The 18,391-nt window shown below is 40.7% G+C and overlaps 1 protein-coding gene across 1 annotated transcript in view; it reads right to left on the reverse strand.

Moving 5' to 3' along the window:
- Positions 1 to 18,391, reverse strand: part of LOC132820041 (sodium- and chloride-dependent neutral and basic amino acid transporter B(0+)-like) — a 62,305-nt gene that overhangs the window by 30,955 nt on the left and 12,959 nt on the right. The window contains exons 6-10 of the mRNA XM_060831961.1: positions 17,589 to 17,721; positions 15,027 to 15,167; positions 12,918 to 13,146; positions 11,026 to 11,151; positions 7,467 to 7,585 (exon numbers count right to left, since the gene is read on the reverse strand). Coding sequence (XP_060687944.1) covers positions 7,467 to 7,585; positions 11,026 to 11,151; positions 12,918 to 13,146; positions 15,027 to 15,167; positions 17,589 to 17,721 — 748 coding nt within the window. The remainder of the gene's footprint in view (positions 1 to 7,466; positions 7,586 to 11,025; positions 11,152 to 12,917; positions 13,147 to 15,026; positions 15,168 to 17,588; positions 17,722 to 18,391) is intronic.

The following is an 18,391-nucleotide window of genomic DNA, read 5'->3' on the forward strand; positions in this document are numbered from 1 at the left end:
CTGGTCACTGCCTGCCATTCCGAAATGGAGCCGTTTATCACTACCCTTTGTTTCCTATCAGCCAACCAATTTTCAATCCAATCTAGTACTTTGCCCCCAATACCATGCGCCCGAAGTTTACTCACTAACCTCCTATGTGGAACTTTATCAAAAGCTTTCTGAAAGTCCAGGTACATTACATCTACTGGATCTCCCTTATCTATCTTCAGAGTTACATCCTCAAAAAACTCCAGAAGATTAGTCAAGCACGATTTCCCCTTCATAAATCCATGCTGACTCTGTCCTATCCTGTTACTACTATCCAGATGTGCCGTAATCTCATCCTTTATAATAGACTCCAGCATCTTTCCCACCACTGAGGTCAGACTAACTGGTCTATAATTTCCTGCTTTCTCTCTCCCACCTTTCTTAAAAAGTGGTATAACATTAGCCAGTCTCCAATCCTCAGGTACCGATCCCGAATCTATCGAATTCTGGAAAATAATCACCAACGCATCCACGATTTCCCCAGCCACCTCCTTCAGTACCCTGGGATGTAGACCATCAGGCCCGGGGACTTATCAACCTTCAGACCTAACAGTCTCTCCAACACCAAATCCTGGCAAATACAGATTCCCTTAAGTTCAGGTCCTTCGGTCACTGCTACCTCAGGGTCTTCCCCAGTCTTGTGTCTTCCCCAGTGAACACAGATCTGAAGTACCCATTTAATTCTTCTGCCATTTCTTTGTTCCCTGTAATATATTCCCCTGTTTCTGTCTTCAAGGGCCCAATTTTAGTCCTAACCATTTTTTTGCCTTGCACATACTTGAAAAAGCTTTTACTATCCTCCTTTATATTATTGGCCAGTTTACCTTCACATCTCATTTTTCCTCTGCGTATTTCCTTCTTAGTAATCCTCTGTTGTTCTTTAAAAGCTTCCCAGTCCTCTGTTTTCCCACTTATCTTTGCTATGTTATACTTTTTCTCTTTTAACTTTATATGTTTCTTAACTTCCCTCGTCAGCCACGGCCACCCATGCCTCCTCCTGGGATCTTTCTTCCTTTTAGGAATGAACTGATCCTGCAACTTCTGCATTATACACAGAAATATCTGCCATTGTTCCACCACGGTCATCCCTGCTAAGGTATTGCACCATTGAACTTTGGCCAGCTCTTCCCTCAGAGCTCCATAGTTCCCTTTATTCAACAGAAGTACTGTCACTTCCGACTGTACCCTCTCCCTCTCAAATTGCAGATTGAAACTTAATGTATTATGGTCACTACTTCCCAATGGCTCCTTCACTTCGAGGTCTCTGACCAATTCTGGTTAATTACACAATACCAGATCCAGAATTGCCTTCTCCCTGGTCGGCTCCAGCACCAGCTGCTCTAAGAATCCATCTCTGAAGCACTCCATAAAGTCTCTTTCTTGAGGTCCAATACCATCCTGATTCTCCCAGTCTACCTGCATGTTAACATTCTCCATAACAACTGTAGTAACATCTTTACCACAGGTCAATTTCAGCTCCTGACTCAACTTACATCCGACATCCAGACTACTGTTTGGGGGCCTGTAGATGACTCCCAAGAGGGTCGTTTTACCCTTAGTATTTCGCAGCTCTATCCACACTGACTCTACATCCCTGACTCTAGGTCCCCCCGCGCAAGGGACTGAATATCGTCCCTTTCCAACAAGGCCACTCCACCCCCTCTGCCCGTCAGTCTGTCCTTACGATAGCACGTGTAGCCTTGAATATTCATTTCCCAGGCCCTGTCCACTTGAAGCCACGTCTCAGTTATCCCCACAATATCGTATCTGCCAATTTCCAAAAGAGCCTCAAGCTCATCCATCTTATTTCTAATGCTTCGTGCGTTCATATACAGCATTTTTAATTTGTTACTGCTCTCACCCTTCCCATCAACCCCTATTCCACTCAACCTTACAGCATGATCCCTTTTTGAATTTTCTGCCTCATTGATACAGTTGTCTTTCTTGACTTCTCTTGTTCTAACTTTTCCTTCAACTTCCTTTTTGTACATCCAGTTTGTCCCCTCCCCCCCGCTACTTAGTTTAAATGTAGCGGTGTTGCAGTAGAAAACCTGCCTGCCAGAATGCTGATCCCTAACCTGTTAAGGTGCATACCGTCTCTCTTGTAGAATTTATGTTTGCCACAAAATGTACCCCAGTGATTCAAGAACTTAAATCCTTGCTTCCTGCACCAGTTCCCCAACCACACATTCAAGTCCATTATCTCCCTGTTTCTGGCCTCACCAGCCGAGGAACTGGAAGCAAACCAGAGATAACCACCTTGGACGTCCTGCTTTTCAGCCTTCTTCCTCGTTCTCCAAAGTCCCGCTGTAGTATGTGCCTCCTCTTCTTCCCGACATCATTTGTGCCGACATGTACCACCACCTCTGGCTCTTCACCCTCGTCCTTGAGGATTTCCTGCACTCTGTCCGCGATGTCTTTCACCCTGGCACCAGGAAGACAACACACCATCTTTAAATCCCGTCTGCTGCCACAAAAACCCCGGTCAGTTCCTCTCACGATGGAGTCCCCTATTACCACGGCTCTATGCGATGTCCGACTCTTCCGCCCAGCCTCTGCGCCAACTTTTGATTGACAGACCTGGCCGCCTCGCGGACTGGCAGTGTCATCAGTCTCCACTGTTTCCAACAGCTTCAACTTGTTCCTGACAGGTACTTCTCCCGGGGTCTCTTGCACCTGTCTCCTCTCTGCCTTCCTCATCGTCTGCTCTCTTCTGCTCTCTTCTGGCATGATTGGTGTAATAACCTCGCTGAAGGTCTTGTCCAGAAAGATCTCATTCCCTCGGATGAGCCTAAGGTCCTCGAGTTCTTTCATCAGCGCTGCAATATGCTCGGTCAATAGCTGAATGTGCACACACTTTCTGCACATGTACGAGTCAGACACACCAGAGTCGTTGACCTCCCACATCAAGCACATAGCGCACTGAACCAGCTGGGCAGTCATGTCTTCACCCTCTTCAACTGTGGCGTAATCACTTCACTCAACCTCCTTTTCAAAGACTCCTGAGCTGAAGCCTCACTCTTCGATTAAAAACTTCCTTAGACTCTTGTTTTGTAGCAAGCCTGTGGACTCTTAATTTAGGTTCTTAACACACCCACTCTAATAGCAAATCACTTACCTTCCCGACCGGCTTGCTCTCCGCCTGAACTTCCGCCCAGCTCCCGCCGCTCTCTGCTGCGAAAAGAGAGAGTTGACGTTTTGAGCACAAGCTCTTCATTTCTGATTAAGGGCTTAAGCTCAAAACATCGACTCTACTGCTCCTCAGATGCTGTCTGACCAGTCGTGCTTTTCCAGCGCCACACTTTTTGACTCTAATCTCCAGCATCTGAAGTCCTCACTTTCTCATGTCGGCCCGACCAAGTAAGAATTGAAGTTTCCTTCCGTAAAGGACATTAGTGAACCAAAGGGGTGTTTCTAACAATCAACAATGGATTCATTTGAATTCATTAGACTCTTAATTCCACAGTCTATTGAATTCAAATTATACCATCTGCCGTGGCAGGATTCAAACCTGGATTCCCAAAACATTCCCTGGATCTCTGGATTAACAGTCTACCGATAATACCGGTAGGCCATTGTCTCCCCTAAGGCTAGGCTAAGCTAAGCATGTTTGCAGACAATGAGGGAGAAAATTCTGATGCCGATGATCATGACATGATGCTGAGTTGCAGCATCTAACATCAAAGCAACTGAGTTACCAGTCAAGAGCAACTGAAAATAACACACTTCTCTTCAAATCGGTATACAATCACCAGGTCAGAATGAGTTGTCAAACCTCCAAAACGATTTATTGATGGTTGGATTATCAATCTTCTTAATTCACATTTTTATTGTTTGTTGGTAACCTCAGTCAATGCAGAAGTTGAACCTGTGTTGTTGGTGCCCCCACCTCCACCCCCCCCCCCCCCCCCCCCATTGTAAATCAGCCATCCAGGAGAAAGTGAGGACTACAGATACTGGAAATCAGAGTCAAAACGTGTGGTGCTGGAATCATCTTCCTGCTAAATAGTTTATGGTCGAAACATCAACTCTCCTGCTCCTCAGATGCTGCCTGACCGGCTGTGCTTTTCCAGCATCACTCTCTTTAAAACCAACCATCCAGCCAACTGAGCCAAAAGAAAACAGTGTGGTGGTGGTGGATAAGCAGGAATATCATCGGGGATAGTGGAGGAGCTGATCATCACAGGAGGAGACTGAAGAGAAACAGAAGGAACATCGGTGAAAAGGGAGAAGGCTAGGAGAGGTGGGGAGGGTATATAATGTAGAGGAGGAGGGTAGAGTGTGAACAAATCAAAGGAAACATTAACGGCCGCATCTTTCTCTTAACTGGCTCATACAGAGGGCTAGTAGAGAATGTGCACTATAATGGGAAGGGTTCAAGATCTCTTCCTGCACAACGCAATTATACCCAACAGAAACAGAAATTGAAGAATATGATTGCACAAGGCCTCATTTGAAGGCTTGGCAATGAAGGGAAGCTTTTGCTACAGATTAAAAGTGAATGAACAATTCCGTGTCTCAAACATAATTTCTCTCAGAGAGAAGCACTTGGGTGCACCAACAGTGACAATGGTGGTGGAGCTGGTGGGAAGCAGAGAGTATTCCACATACAGCCATGCAGGAGCATTCACGGGTACATGTATCTGGAAGTTAAGGGCATAGGGATCAGGCTGTTCTGCCACCTGCGGAATTCTAAAAGCTAGGAATGTGGATGCTGGAAATCTGAAACAAGAACAAAATTTGCCAGAGAAACTCAGCAGGTCAGACAGCTTCTATGGAGAGAAAGCAGAGTCAACATTTCAGGAACAGTGATCCTTCTTCAGAACTCATTGTTGCTAGGAAAAGATGGGATCTCCACTGAAGACAGGGATTGGGAGAACGGAGTGAACAACAGGTGGAGATGGAGCCCACACAAAGAGAGAACACTTGTTGGGCAGACAAAGGAATGGATACTGTTGAGCCTGGGTGAAAGAAAAGTTGCTTATGGGGACCATCAGTGAGTGAAAATGGGTTAGCTGCAATGAAAGGAGCCCAAGGTCATCTGGAAACTCTGGTCAGCATCCCATTTCCATTTGGGGTCCCTGCTGTTGTCAGGACTCGATATCAAGTTCAATATTTTTCGGGCCTGAGCACCTTCATCCATGTCATCCCTCCCACTGGGCCTGACCTTGTCAAAACACTGTTGGGGCATACATAATGGTAAATTCATTGCTTTTGGATGCAATATTCTATCATAATAACAATCTAACTGTTTGAACATAGGACAGAAAACATTTCTTCTGGTATGCACTATCACAAATTTCCATATGTACCAGTTTAGTAAATGATTCATTGTAGGAACAAAACATTGAAAATGATTTGACATAAACCACTGAAAAGTGCACCGTCAAGACTACAACAATGTCTCATAAAAGTTCAGGGATATAACTTTGATATTTGTTACAATCTGGGCTACTTCAGACACAATGAGAGGTGTACCAACGCCAAATTAGACAATGGCTGTTTGGCTGCACTTACAAAAAAATTACAGAAGAAAACATCATCAATATCAATCCAGATGAATATTGGTCAACAGTAAGAAAAAAGACAATGAATGATTCACAACTGAGGGCATTTTGGAAAGTTATTCTCAAAGTCCGGCCTGATGGGATACAAAACATGCCAGATGTGCTCCAAGGGATTTAGCCAGACAAGGATGAGCCAGGGACCCTCAAGAGGCATGCTTTTCAAACATAAACAGATGCTTGTAGCTGAAGCTCTTTAGTAAACTCTATTGCCTCATTATACCAGGGGCATATGGGCATAGGGTGAAAAAGGCCCCTGTACAGCTCACTGTGTATTGCTCAGTTCACAACAGAAAAATCGAGAAGACTGTGAGGGTGTATCAGGCATGTCAAAGTCAGCCACCACATCAACAGAAAAAAAATTTCTCTACCCTCACAAGATTCCAATATATCTTTGGTTGAAGCTTGTAACAGATTTACTTACCATCCACGGTGACAATTTTCACCAAGTCACTGAGTAATATTCCAATTTTCCAACCACCAGACATTGGAAGGATTACTCAACTACACCCATGGTAATCACCATAAGTATAAAGTGCATTGTGTACCTGGAGAAAATATCTGAAATTGGATCATACTGCACTGATAAATATTTTATGGGCCTAGGATACCTTGGATGTGTACTACATGGGGTCTAAATCATGTGACAGCCTCACCACATTATCCCAGACCCAATATTTTTGCTGAATGAAATGGTTCATACTATTCAGCCATCCATCATGAAATGAGCAACTGGACACCATCTCCATATTGCCATGTCACACTTCATAACAATACGTCCAGGTATGGGCTTTCTATTACCAGCAACAATCACATTAAAAAGCAAGTCAGGACACATTTGCCAAGACATGAACAGTCCAATTTCCTGTAAATATGGGATAAACATCTTGAACATTCAGGCAGAATAAAAACAGCACTCATTTGACATCTGGGTGTGGAATTATCTAGTTTGTGAGAGTGGTAAAAGGTTTGAATCATACATCCCATCCAGGGAACATGGTCACCCACAGAAGTACTCAGAAAGTGCAGTGAGCCTTAAACCCAAGGAGTCACAATATCTAATGGAACAATGAGAAAGAGGAATAGAAAATAATTTGGGGAATTGTGCAACATTCTAACATTGAGCATTCTGACTGTGCACAGAACACCACCAGAGGTAAACTCAGGGAATGAAAATGTTGAACGCAACCATGAAAATAATCTCCTCTTTAACAAAAGGAAAGTCACCAAAATATCAGTGAGCCAAGAACAGTCAGTTGATAAATCTAGATCACAGGACAGAAAGAAGATCATGAGATCTGGAAGGATTATTAAATTATTGATTCATTATACAACCACTTAAAGTCTTAAACGGTTCAATTCTTAAACTCCTAAGCACAGTGACCTATTTTTGGAGTGATAGTTCTCACAACCAGTCTGAGATATATTTATTTTCATTCATGTATGTTATAGGAATATAGTAATATCATTTTAAGAAGAACATGCTGATGAGCATATAACCTTGATATAATACATGTCACTGACAGCTATAGACTTGTTCAGTGTGCAGTACATATTGCGAAGGGAGAGCAGCTATGCTTCCCTGTAACAACTAACCGCGATAACGAACGTGTCTGCTGAGCAATTTTATGACATAATAAACTGAACCGTGGTCCTGTTTCCCAGTCCTATTGTAAGAGTGGATTATCTGAGAATAAACTCAGAATCACAGCAAGATATCAATATGACATGATCACTGCACAACATTAAACAACTGCAAAAAGAAAGGACCAGAACACTAATGCCTTCTTTATTTTTTCATCCTGTGAATTTGATCACCTTTTACAGTTACTGAGTACATGTGAAAACAGCTGATATCACTGAAATACAACCTACCTGTGTCACACATAGAAGGCCAAGCAGATAAAATAACGAACAAACACCAGCTGTCAGAAGAAGGCGCTTTGATTGGACCAATGTAGGGAACTGGTCTTGCAGGGCTGTCATAACTGGTTCTAATGGAAGAAAATGTCAAATGAAGACATTAATTAATAACTTGCACAATGACAGGACAAAACACCACTGGACACACCAAAGCCCTGGAGTAAAAGGTTTCTGCATCCATTTTTCTGGCTCTGAGATATGTAATTTTCCCCCAGTTGTATTTTTCCTGTTGCTCTGATACAGAGGAAAACTGCATCATCGTTATCCTCAAATATCACGTAGGGTGTTTCAACATGAGTGAGTTTCAACATGAGTGAGTTTCAACATGAGTGAATAAGTTTGCTGACCATCCTGCTCCCTGTAAGGCAGGTAAATAAAAATCCCCATCTCTTGAACAGCAAGATCTGTCTCAACGAAAAGATAAATTCTAGGCATGAGAGCAAAGAAAAGATATAGAACATTAACATCTGAGATTGAAAATCACCACAATAGCTATTGGGCAGAGGAACATAGAAATTAGGAGCGAGTGGACAATTCAGCCCTTCAAACCCACTCTACCATTTGTCATATTCATGGCTGTTCTTATTGTGGTCGCAATTCCTGCCTGTTTCCCACAGCCCTTTGTCCCATTTTTCATCAAAACATATCTATTTCTTTCTTGAATTTGTTGATTGATTCTGCCTCTTCTGCACTCTGGGGCAGTGAGATCCACAGATTCACAACCCTGTCAGAGAAATAGTTTCTCCTCACCCCAGTTTTGAACCTACATCCTCTCAGGCTATATCTATGACCTCTTGTTCAAGACTGTCCGACAAGGATCTCCAGCGAGTACAAGTCCAACGTATTCAATTGTTCCTCATATGACAGCCCTTTCATCCCTTGAATCAATCTGGAGAACCTCCTCGGAACTGCTTTTAATGCCACCACATCCTTCCTCAAGTAAAGAAACCAGAACTGGATACAATACTCCAAGTATGGTCTCAACATCATCTCATACAATTGTGACAACATTACTTTTATAAACCAGTTCTTTTGCAATAAATGCCAAGATTCCACTTGCCTTTCTTATTATATGCAGCCCCTACATCCCCACTTTCTGTGATTCATACACAAGGACACCCAGATCCCTCTACACTGAGGCACTTTGAATCTGCTTCTGATTTAATTAATAATTTGCTCTTTCATTATTCTTGCCAAAATATGTAACCTCGTACCTATCCACGTTAAATTCCATCTGCCAGATTCTAGTTCATTCTCTAGCTGTGAATTTTGTTTTGTTACATTCTGTTGCTCCCAGCAGCTCATTGATATAGATTGTCAACAATTGATGTCAGAGGATTGATCCCTGTGCTACCCCAATAGTTACAGTTCGCCAGAAGGACCCATTTATCCCACCCCTCTGCTTTCTGTCAGTCAACCAATCCTCTATCCGAACCAATACTCTACCCCAAACATCCTCCGGTCTAACCTTTTGTATCAGTCTTAATGCAGCACCTTATCAATGTCTTCTAGAGGTCTAGATATAACACATCCACTGTGTCCCCATTATCCAACTTGATAGTTACATCCTCAGAAATTCCAACAATTTTGTCAAGTTCAACTTGTCCTGTATGAAACCATGCTGCCACTGGGGAATTGAGCTTTGTTGTTCCAAGTGGTCAGTTCTCTCCCTTATTATTGACTCCAGCAACTTCCTCATGACTGAGGTCAAACTAATTGATCTACAATTTTCCATGATTTGCCTATCTCTTTTTTCAAATACAGGCTTCACATTAAAGTGTTTCCAAATCACTGGCACCTTTCCAGAATCGAGGAAATTTGGGAATGTAGTAACTAATATATCCACTATCTCTGCTGCCTTAGGGTGCAGGCCATCAGGTCCTGGGGACTAATCTGCCTTTAATCCCATCAGTTTACTTAATACCTTTTCCCTAGTAATTTCACCGAGTTCCTCTATAGTAACTGCAGATTTTGGGAAGAAATTATAATCTTCCACTGCAAAAAGACACAAAATACTGGTTTAGTGCCTCTGCCATTTCTGAGTTTCCCATAATTACCTCACCATTTCCACCCTCTAAAGGGCCACCATTTACTTTCACTACTCTCTTCCTTTTTATATACTTATAGAAGCTTTTGGTGTCAGAGCTTATGGTTTTTGCTAGTTTCCTTTTATTGATCTCCTGATTCTCCAGAGTGTCTCAAACATTTGCAGTATGATATGCCCTAGTTTTTGTCTTTATGTTATCCTCGACCTCCTTGTTAAGCCATGGATTATCTTTTACCTTTCTATAATTCCTTTTCCTCTCAGGAATATACTTTAATTGACAGGTATTTAGTAACTCATTGAGCATTTGCCACCATTTTTCAAATGTCCTGCTCCTTTAATATTTTTCCTCAGTCCCCCAGGGCCAACTGCTTTCTCAGGCCTGTATAATGACGTTTGGCCAACATTAAAACTCCTGTATATGACTCTGTCTTCACTCTTGCCATCTGAATTTGAAACTATAGAAGGTTGTGATCACACCTTCCAAGATGATCCTTAACTACATGATCATTTACCAATCCTTCCTCATTACACAATACCAAATGTGAAGCAGCCAGTTGGTTCCATGACACGTTGCCATCAGAAAGAATCCCTCAGACACTCTATGAATCTTCCTTCAATACTACCCTTGCCAAGCTGATGAATCCAATCAATATCTATGTACAAATCACCCATAATTTCTGTTGTGGCTGGCTCATAAGCCCTCATTACTGCCTCATTTATACTAAGCCCTACTTTGGAAGTACTGTTTGAGAATCTGTAAATTATTCCTACCAAGGGGTTTCTTCCCTTGCCTTTTATTTCCACTCAGATTGATTCAACATCTTGGTTCGTAGTGCCAATATCTTTTCTTAATGCACCTTGATATCTCCCTTAACCAATAAAACAGCTCCACCTCCTATTCCTACTTGCCTATCCCTTTGGAATACTCATTACCCTAGGACATTTCACTCCCAGTACTGATCTTCCTGCAACCACATTTCAATAATCTTCACCAGGTGGTGTGACTGGTCTCTATTTGTGTTGTCAGCTCATCAACTTAACTCTGAATGCTGCATGCTTTTGCTAATAAGTTCTACTGATTTGTCTTTCTCTTTTAACATTTGCTCATACACTCTCCATCCTCACTTACTAATTCCTAATAACACTGAACCTCATCTCTCTCATTTACTCCAACTCACATTTTGATCTTCTATGATGCCTTCCCTCAACATCGCTGTTAGTGCAAATTATAATGTGAAATCATTTGGATGCCGATGCAACTTTTCCCCAATTTTTATTTTGATGCAGGTGCTAATCATTTAAGACAAATAGCTGCATTCTTCTTTCAGACAATAAGGGAACAATTGCTACAAAGAAACGTTGTGCGTTTGTCCACTAACATCACCAACAGCACTTTTTTGCCCAACACTGTCATAATTTCTTCAAAATAAATGATTTTTTAAAGTGATGCAATGCCATTTTTACCTAAACCTGCAAACTGTGTGTCAACTCCCAGAGTGAGCAGCATGAAGTAAAATGAAACAGACCATAATGGTGCCCACGGTAACTGTGCAAGGGCCTCTGGGTAGGCAATGAAGACCAAACCGAAACCTGAACAGTGAATAGAATTGAAATGACACAATGAATGTTGCTATTAACTTGTTGTTGACATTCATTTCATTTAATTTATTACAGTTGCCAATATTAGCCAACATTTGCAAAACTATTCATGTCACCAAAGTTGTGCGGATATGTGTTTACAATAAAAAACATTAGTTATTATATATTTGTAATATTAATCACTTTCAATTCAGAAATTATAATATTTAGAAGCAGTGAACACTGAGTTCAGAGTGACATTTGCAATCTAAGCAAAAAAAGAATCTCTCTTATATATTGGTGAAACTGGCATTTTAAAACAGGGAATAATGTTGGAGAGTAGAGAATGGGGAGAAATAATTGAACGGATAATTTAGAGTGTTTCTTAAATGGTTGGGGATTGTAAAGTGTAGTTGTACAAAGAGACCTCAGTCTCCTTGGTGCTAAGTCACTGAGGGTTAACATGTGTGTGCAGCAAGCTATTAGGAAGCCTCATGGAATGTCATCCTTTATTGCAAGAGGATTTGAGTACAGGGATAGTGAAGTCTTGTTTCAGTTGTATAGCAGCTTGGTTAGGCCACACCTGGAAACTGTGCACAGTTTGGTCATTTTTTTCTCAGGAAAGATGTCATTGCATAGAGGGAGTGCAACAAATGTTCAGCAGACTTGCTCCTGGAATGGTAGAACTGTCCGATGAAGAAAGATTGGGAAAACTGGGCCTTACTCTCGAGAGTTTCGTAGAATGAAACTTACAACGTAGTTAAAGAGAACAACAGAGTAGCTGCAGGTAAGATATTTCCTCTGTCTGCAGAATCTAAAACCAGCGGCCATAATTTAAAACTAAGGGGGATGCCACTGAGGGCCAAGCTGACAAGAAATTAGTTTATTCAGAGTGTTGTGAAACATTGGAATTGTCCAGCACAGAGGGCTGTGGAGGTCAAGATTTGAGTAGATTTAAGATTGAGATTATTATATTTCTGATTCTCAGTGGTGTACAAGGTCAGGGAATGGAATGAGTAAAAAACATTGAAATGTTTGATCCTTCATTATTACATGGAGTAGTGAGGCAAACTACTCAGACTGAGTGGCCTACCCCTGTTCCTATGTACCTGCCTCAGTTCAGGCTGTCAAACCACTCAGTGCTCAGACTATTGGAGTAATCAGAATATGTGAACTGTGTTTTATTGTAACTTTACCTGGTCATTAATTACTTATCACAGCATCATCAACCGATACAAGTGGCTTAGCACAGAACATTTCCATGATTCTTGCTCTTCATATTAAACATTTTTTAAAATGTACCACTGTCAAATTGAATATTTGAGCACATAATATGATCAGTAACTAATCGTCAATAAATAAAAACTGTCTCTGATTCACCTAAAAGCACAATATTATGGAATTCATTCAAAATTTACTTCTTAAATATAAAATGTGGCTCATATGAAATGTAATTCTAAGGTAAATAGCAAATCTTACAGCGGATTATAATGTTAACTGAGTGCTTTTGAAATTTACTATTCTGTGATTATTTCAAAAGCTCACTTTTAAGAGCTAGGGTTCAACCCCGGGCATACCATTGCATTATTCAGCTCCAATCCCTGTCCAGTATAAACCAAACATCATGGCAATGTGTCTTCAGAGCCTGGCTATCAGTTTGGATCTGAGGATTGATTATTGTGTCTGGACACTGGAATCACTGGAATGTTGGGTTGAATCACTTCAGAGAGAACATTAAAGCTGTCTGACCCTTGACAATTTTAACAGCTCTAGTTTACCTGACTGGGCAACCTCTGAAATGGGCTTATCTTGTATGTGAGCCATGTGTCCCAGGATGGAGAAGATGACAAATCCAGCAAACACACTTGTAGCACAATTAACAACACAGACAATGATGGTATCTCTGTAGCAGTTATTGTGGAACTTGTTGTAAGACGACAATGCTACTAAAGTGCCCCAACCCACTGAGATAGAAAAGAAAATTTGAGTCGCAGCATCTTTCCAGACCTGGTAAATACAAAATAGAAAGATGTCTGGAGGGAAATGAAACACAAACATGTACAACAGATAAACGACATTAATGTGAAGATAATGAGAACTCGTGTGGTTAATCCATGGTGAACTGAGCAAAGTAGCTCCCTCTGGTCAACAGTAACTCTTCTTAAACAGAACAGTCATCACTACAGTCGATTATTTACAGTTAAATTTCCTCTGGGATATCTGACACAGGTCTTTCTGGTATAATGAACGTTTCATGAACACAAATTACCTGGACCGTGATTGACGATTGGGGACGCTTTTCTAAAGTGCAAAAATTCAAAAAGTATGTTGGCTCGAACATGATTACATCGGCAACACTGTAAGTGCTCCTTGTATTGCGTGATTCTTGCATAGCGCAGGATCACACGGAACGTGACTATTGCACTATCGAAGACGTGACTGTATACTCTTTCACCAGCCATGGTTTTCAGTGACTGACTCACTTGCAGTATTGTACTGACCATAGTTAATTCCATTCTTTTCGTGAAAGTAACAACAAAGAACACCTTTTACCATAAATAATGATCACTTTCATATTGTAATAATATCACAGTAGCTTAATATCAACAGGAACCAGTAAAATTACACTGTAATTTCTAGGATTATGTAAACAATGGTTAAATGATTTAAATGGAAATCAAAATCCAATTCCTGTCAGAAAAATTAAGCAATAAATAGTGTTCACCATTGTCTATTCACAAAGACTGCTGTATCTTTGGACTGAATACAAAATTCCAGCCATCATTATCCAGTATGCATGAGGACACTGTCAGCTTCACAAATGTGGTATTGCCTAGTCTGCCTATTTGCATTCACTGGGCTCCATGATGTTTCTGTCCTTATGCTGTTGACTGAATCACCTCGGAGATTTGTTTCAAGAAACATGACATTGAAATAGCCTTTTAATGACATGCCAAGCATTTACTTACTGCCAGTCACAATTTCTGGCACTTAAACTATCTACTGGAAGAATGGAATCACAGCTTGGAAGTCACCCACTCAAACTTACACTTCCTTTTCTGTCTCAGTACTTGCATTGTTATATTCCAAGTACGATAATCTGACTGGTTCAAGATATAATCAGTTGCTTTCCAATGTTCACTCCAATGTAGATTTCAGATTTAGACAATATTCTTTCATTTCCATCTCCCACTTCCAGATACTTGCAGCACCAAATATCATTGACATAGAATGGATAAGGACAAGGCTCATCAAGAGTGGCTCTTTCTATTGCCCTGATACAGCAAAATGTGGGTCAGTATTTGCTTTGTAGGTCAATGAGGTATTTCACCTGAAACTCCTAAATCATTTCCAAGATTTCAGAAAGGAGGAGGCATGAAGGAAGAATTCTATTGCATCCCAATCCCTATCATAATTCCTCATCAATTTCGATCCTCTCGTCCATCATAGCTGATGCCCTGACCTTCTTTCCTGTTAATGGCAGGATGATATAGACCTTAAACTGACTCTTTGAATTCATCACAAGCTTTGTTAAAAATTTCCAAGAATTGAATTAAGGACTCAAAAGCAATACACTGATTTTAAATCAATGATGAAAGTGAGGACTGCAGATGCTGCAGATCAGAGCTGAAAATGTGTTGCTGGAAAAGTGCAGCAGGTCAGGCAGCATCCAACGAGCAGGAGAATTGACGATTCGGGCATGAGCCCTTCTTCAGGAATGTCGATTCTCCTGCTCCTTGGATGCTGCCTGACCTGCTGCGCTTTCCCAGCAACACATTTTCACTTTAAATCAATGATGACAAGCTAACAAAGTACATGTGCTGAGGCACGAATCAATTCAACTAAAAATACTAATGAGACTCAATCATTCATATTGCTGTATTTACCTCAGCATCAGCCAGTCTGGAGAAGTCTGACTGGCTTCCGATGTAGAATTCAATTCCTTTAGAAGCTCCCTCCAGGGTAACCCCTCGGATCAGGAGTATGGTCAGAACCACGTAAGGGAATGTCGCTGTGAAATAAACCACCTGAGCATGGAGAGCACCTTGTTAGATTTTCCTGTATTACTGGTACAACAGAAGAAAATAAAACCTTGAAGCAGTACAAGGCCATGTGGCCCCACCATGCAATAAGATTCTGCCTGATCACCCTGACACTTGCCCTCTCCAGAACCTTTGACTCTCTTGTACATCAACAATTTGTCAAACTCTGCCTTGCATATATTCAATGATCTGACCTCTACTGCTTTCGGAGGAAGAGTATCTGAAAGATTAAAAATTCCACTTCATCTCTACCTCATTTGGAGAACCTTATTTTGTAACTGTGCTCCCTGTTCGAGATTCTCTGAGAAGGTCAAGCTTTCTAAGACCATTCGAAATCTTTGAAGATCATTTCTCGGTCTCCTAAATTCCTGTGAGTACAGGCTCAAACTTATATTTTCAAAAGAATTAATACAAAGGTTCACTGAACTTTCTCCAATACAAATATACCCCCTAACTAAGGAGACCAAAACAGTAGCTGCTGTACCTTTGTAGCAAGTTTTGCCTACTTTTATACATCATTCACCTTGGAATAAAGACAATATTATCCAACCAAATGGCAAATTAAATGGATTCTCATCAATGCATCGAAGGGAACAGATGACAAACTGAAGAGGAATAGTAACATGGAAGATGTACGCAAGGATTGCGTTTTCATCTAGTTCACAGGGTTTGCATGTTGAGACTTTGTTTTGTGATACCTTGTTATAATGTGCTTATTTAAACACTGCTAAACCTATAGACATGAGGATCTCAAATTTGAATTTAGGCAACAAAATATGAAGATTTTTATTACAACAAAATGGTTTCTCGATTTAAAAGAATACTATAAAATGGCCTGTGAATCATACTGCTGAACATACTGCTGATTTGCAGAATTAACTTGCAGTTGAAAGATGAGGACAATAGAGTTTTCATAAGATAAACACTGATACATTAATTGACCATTTGAACAAACATTGAACTATACATGGCATGACAATTTACGTAAATTAGATATCCTTCTTAAAGGAAATACCATTGGATTAGCCTGTCTTCAATCATATCACCATATTACAATTGATTGGACATTTTTTTGTAGTTAAGAACCCTTTCCCAGAAAATATCATTAGATTAATTCGCTGTAAATCATATGTGATTGGTCTTTCTTGTAATTAAGACTGAACTATTTCTTTAAAAACACGTAAATAATGTGTAATTTTCAAATGTAATTGCGCAACTTTTCCCCAGAACACAGAAGCTTCAATCTCTGTGTTGCTGGATAGAATTGCATCAAGGTACCTTAACTGAATCAACTAATGACCCTTGTTTTTTGAATAGACCGCATTTGTCGATTCCTTTGACCGATCTCGAACCCTTCTTAAGGGGACACAGGTCTTCAGACATAATAACAGAAATTACACAATGAAAAGAATCAGTTAAAGGTAATTCTTACCCAAGAAGCTCACCTCCTCACTGGGTAGGTACATAAAAGACACAGCAAGTTGTTCCTGACGTCAAGTTGGACCTTATGAGATTTCTCACCTGATTCTGCATTAAATCTCACCTTAGCACAGGCTGCCCATGTCACTAACAGATTCCATCCACAGTAACTGCTACACAGCTGTTACAACATATTCCTTCAACATTAATAACTACTAAAGGCACATTACACTGGAATGTCACATGTTGTGATTCTTCTAACAGCCTTAAAATTACATTTGCTCTTTGGTTTGGAACCTATCCAACAATACAACGGGGATGAAGGTCAGAGCTTTGTTAGTTAACCTCTGTTGTCCTCCAACCTATCACAGAATCTTCCTTTTACTCACCGAACCATATTCCCCATGTCCATCGTCTTAAGAAACCTCTTAAACTGTTATTTATTTCTCTCGGTCAGATGAAAGTCCATGGAAGTGAAAGATTAGCTCGGTTTGTCTTGACAGGTGCTTCACAAGCTGTTGAGCATTACCAGCATTTTATTGTTTTCACCTAATGATTGTTCCTCAGGTCTCAGTCCCATTCTCATGTTCAGACAAATCTCATTTCACTCAATTAAAACCCTGATCCTATCCTTCCCCATCACCGCCACCACACCCCCCTCCCTCACTCCCCCCAACCCCCAATCCTTCCTCAGCCTTCCACAGCAATTGGAAATTCACCCAGAATTCCAGTGTCAGTGAGTGAACCCTTAGAATGAGGGACACATTGCAGGGGTTTGGGGAAGTTGCTGTTCTTTCCCTCAGGAGAACGTTCTTCAGATCTCCCTCAGGCCTGAAGTGTTGATGAATTATGAATCTCCCATTTCCCATAGAGACACTGTTAACATCACCTGGGAGACAAACCAGACACTTCACAAATTATTTATCGTTTCTCGCTTTACTGTTACTTTGTCGCGAGTTTTAACTCTATTTATCACCAATCATTTACCTTTCCTGAAGATTTGATTCCTTTTGATAATGCTGCCCCAACTATTAGCCAGGCAAGAAGCAGACAGAGGGCTAAATACCAGATTACCTCCCCAGTCTCATCCATTGAACTGGAACGGCGTAAAACTGCTTTACTACAGAAAATAAGAACAAAAACATGTAGTAAGTTAGGACACTCTTCATTACACACAGATGTTTTTAGACATAGTGCATCAATGTATTTAACAAACAGAGTTGTGTAATATCTAAATTAATTTTTGATTTATAGAAGCTTTGATTCTTGCACTCAGAAATAAATGTGAAGTTTGATATTCTGTATGACATTTTTTTCCTCGTGTGTGTTGATATTTTTCAATGTAAAGCTTTGTTCAAACAAGTTGATGAGATTCCCTGCAGCTGAAAATGTGTTGCTGGTTAAAGCACAGCAGGTCAGGCAGCATCCATGGAACAGGATGCTGCCTGACCTGCTGTGCTTTAACCAGCAACACATTTTCTGCTGTGATCTCCAGCATCTGCAGACCTCACTTTTTACTCGGAGATTCCCTGCAGAGCTGTTTCTGACAATGTTTACTGACTGCTTCACAATGCACTGTGAAACCTATCTGGTTTAGTCACTATGTCTTCCAATGAATTCAGCTCCTTCATCTTCCTACACATGGTATCTACCTCCAGACAGTTAATCTAAATCCAGTCCCAGGACTGTGTGTTAAAATAATAACTTATTACAATTAAAAGCAGAGAAATGAACATCAGTCACACATGATTCTAACCATTTCATGTTTAAGAATTCTGGTCATGAATATT

This window comes from Hemiscyllium ocellatum, chromosome 11, assembly GCF_020745735.1.
Source record: "Hemiscyllium ocellatum isolate sHemOce1 chromosome 11, sHemOce1.pat.X.cur, whole genome shotgun sequence".
NCBI lineage: Eukaryota > Metazoa > Chordata > Chondrichthyes > Orectolobiformes > Hemiscylliidae > Hemiscyllium > Hemiscyllium ocellatum.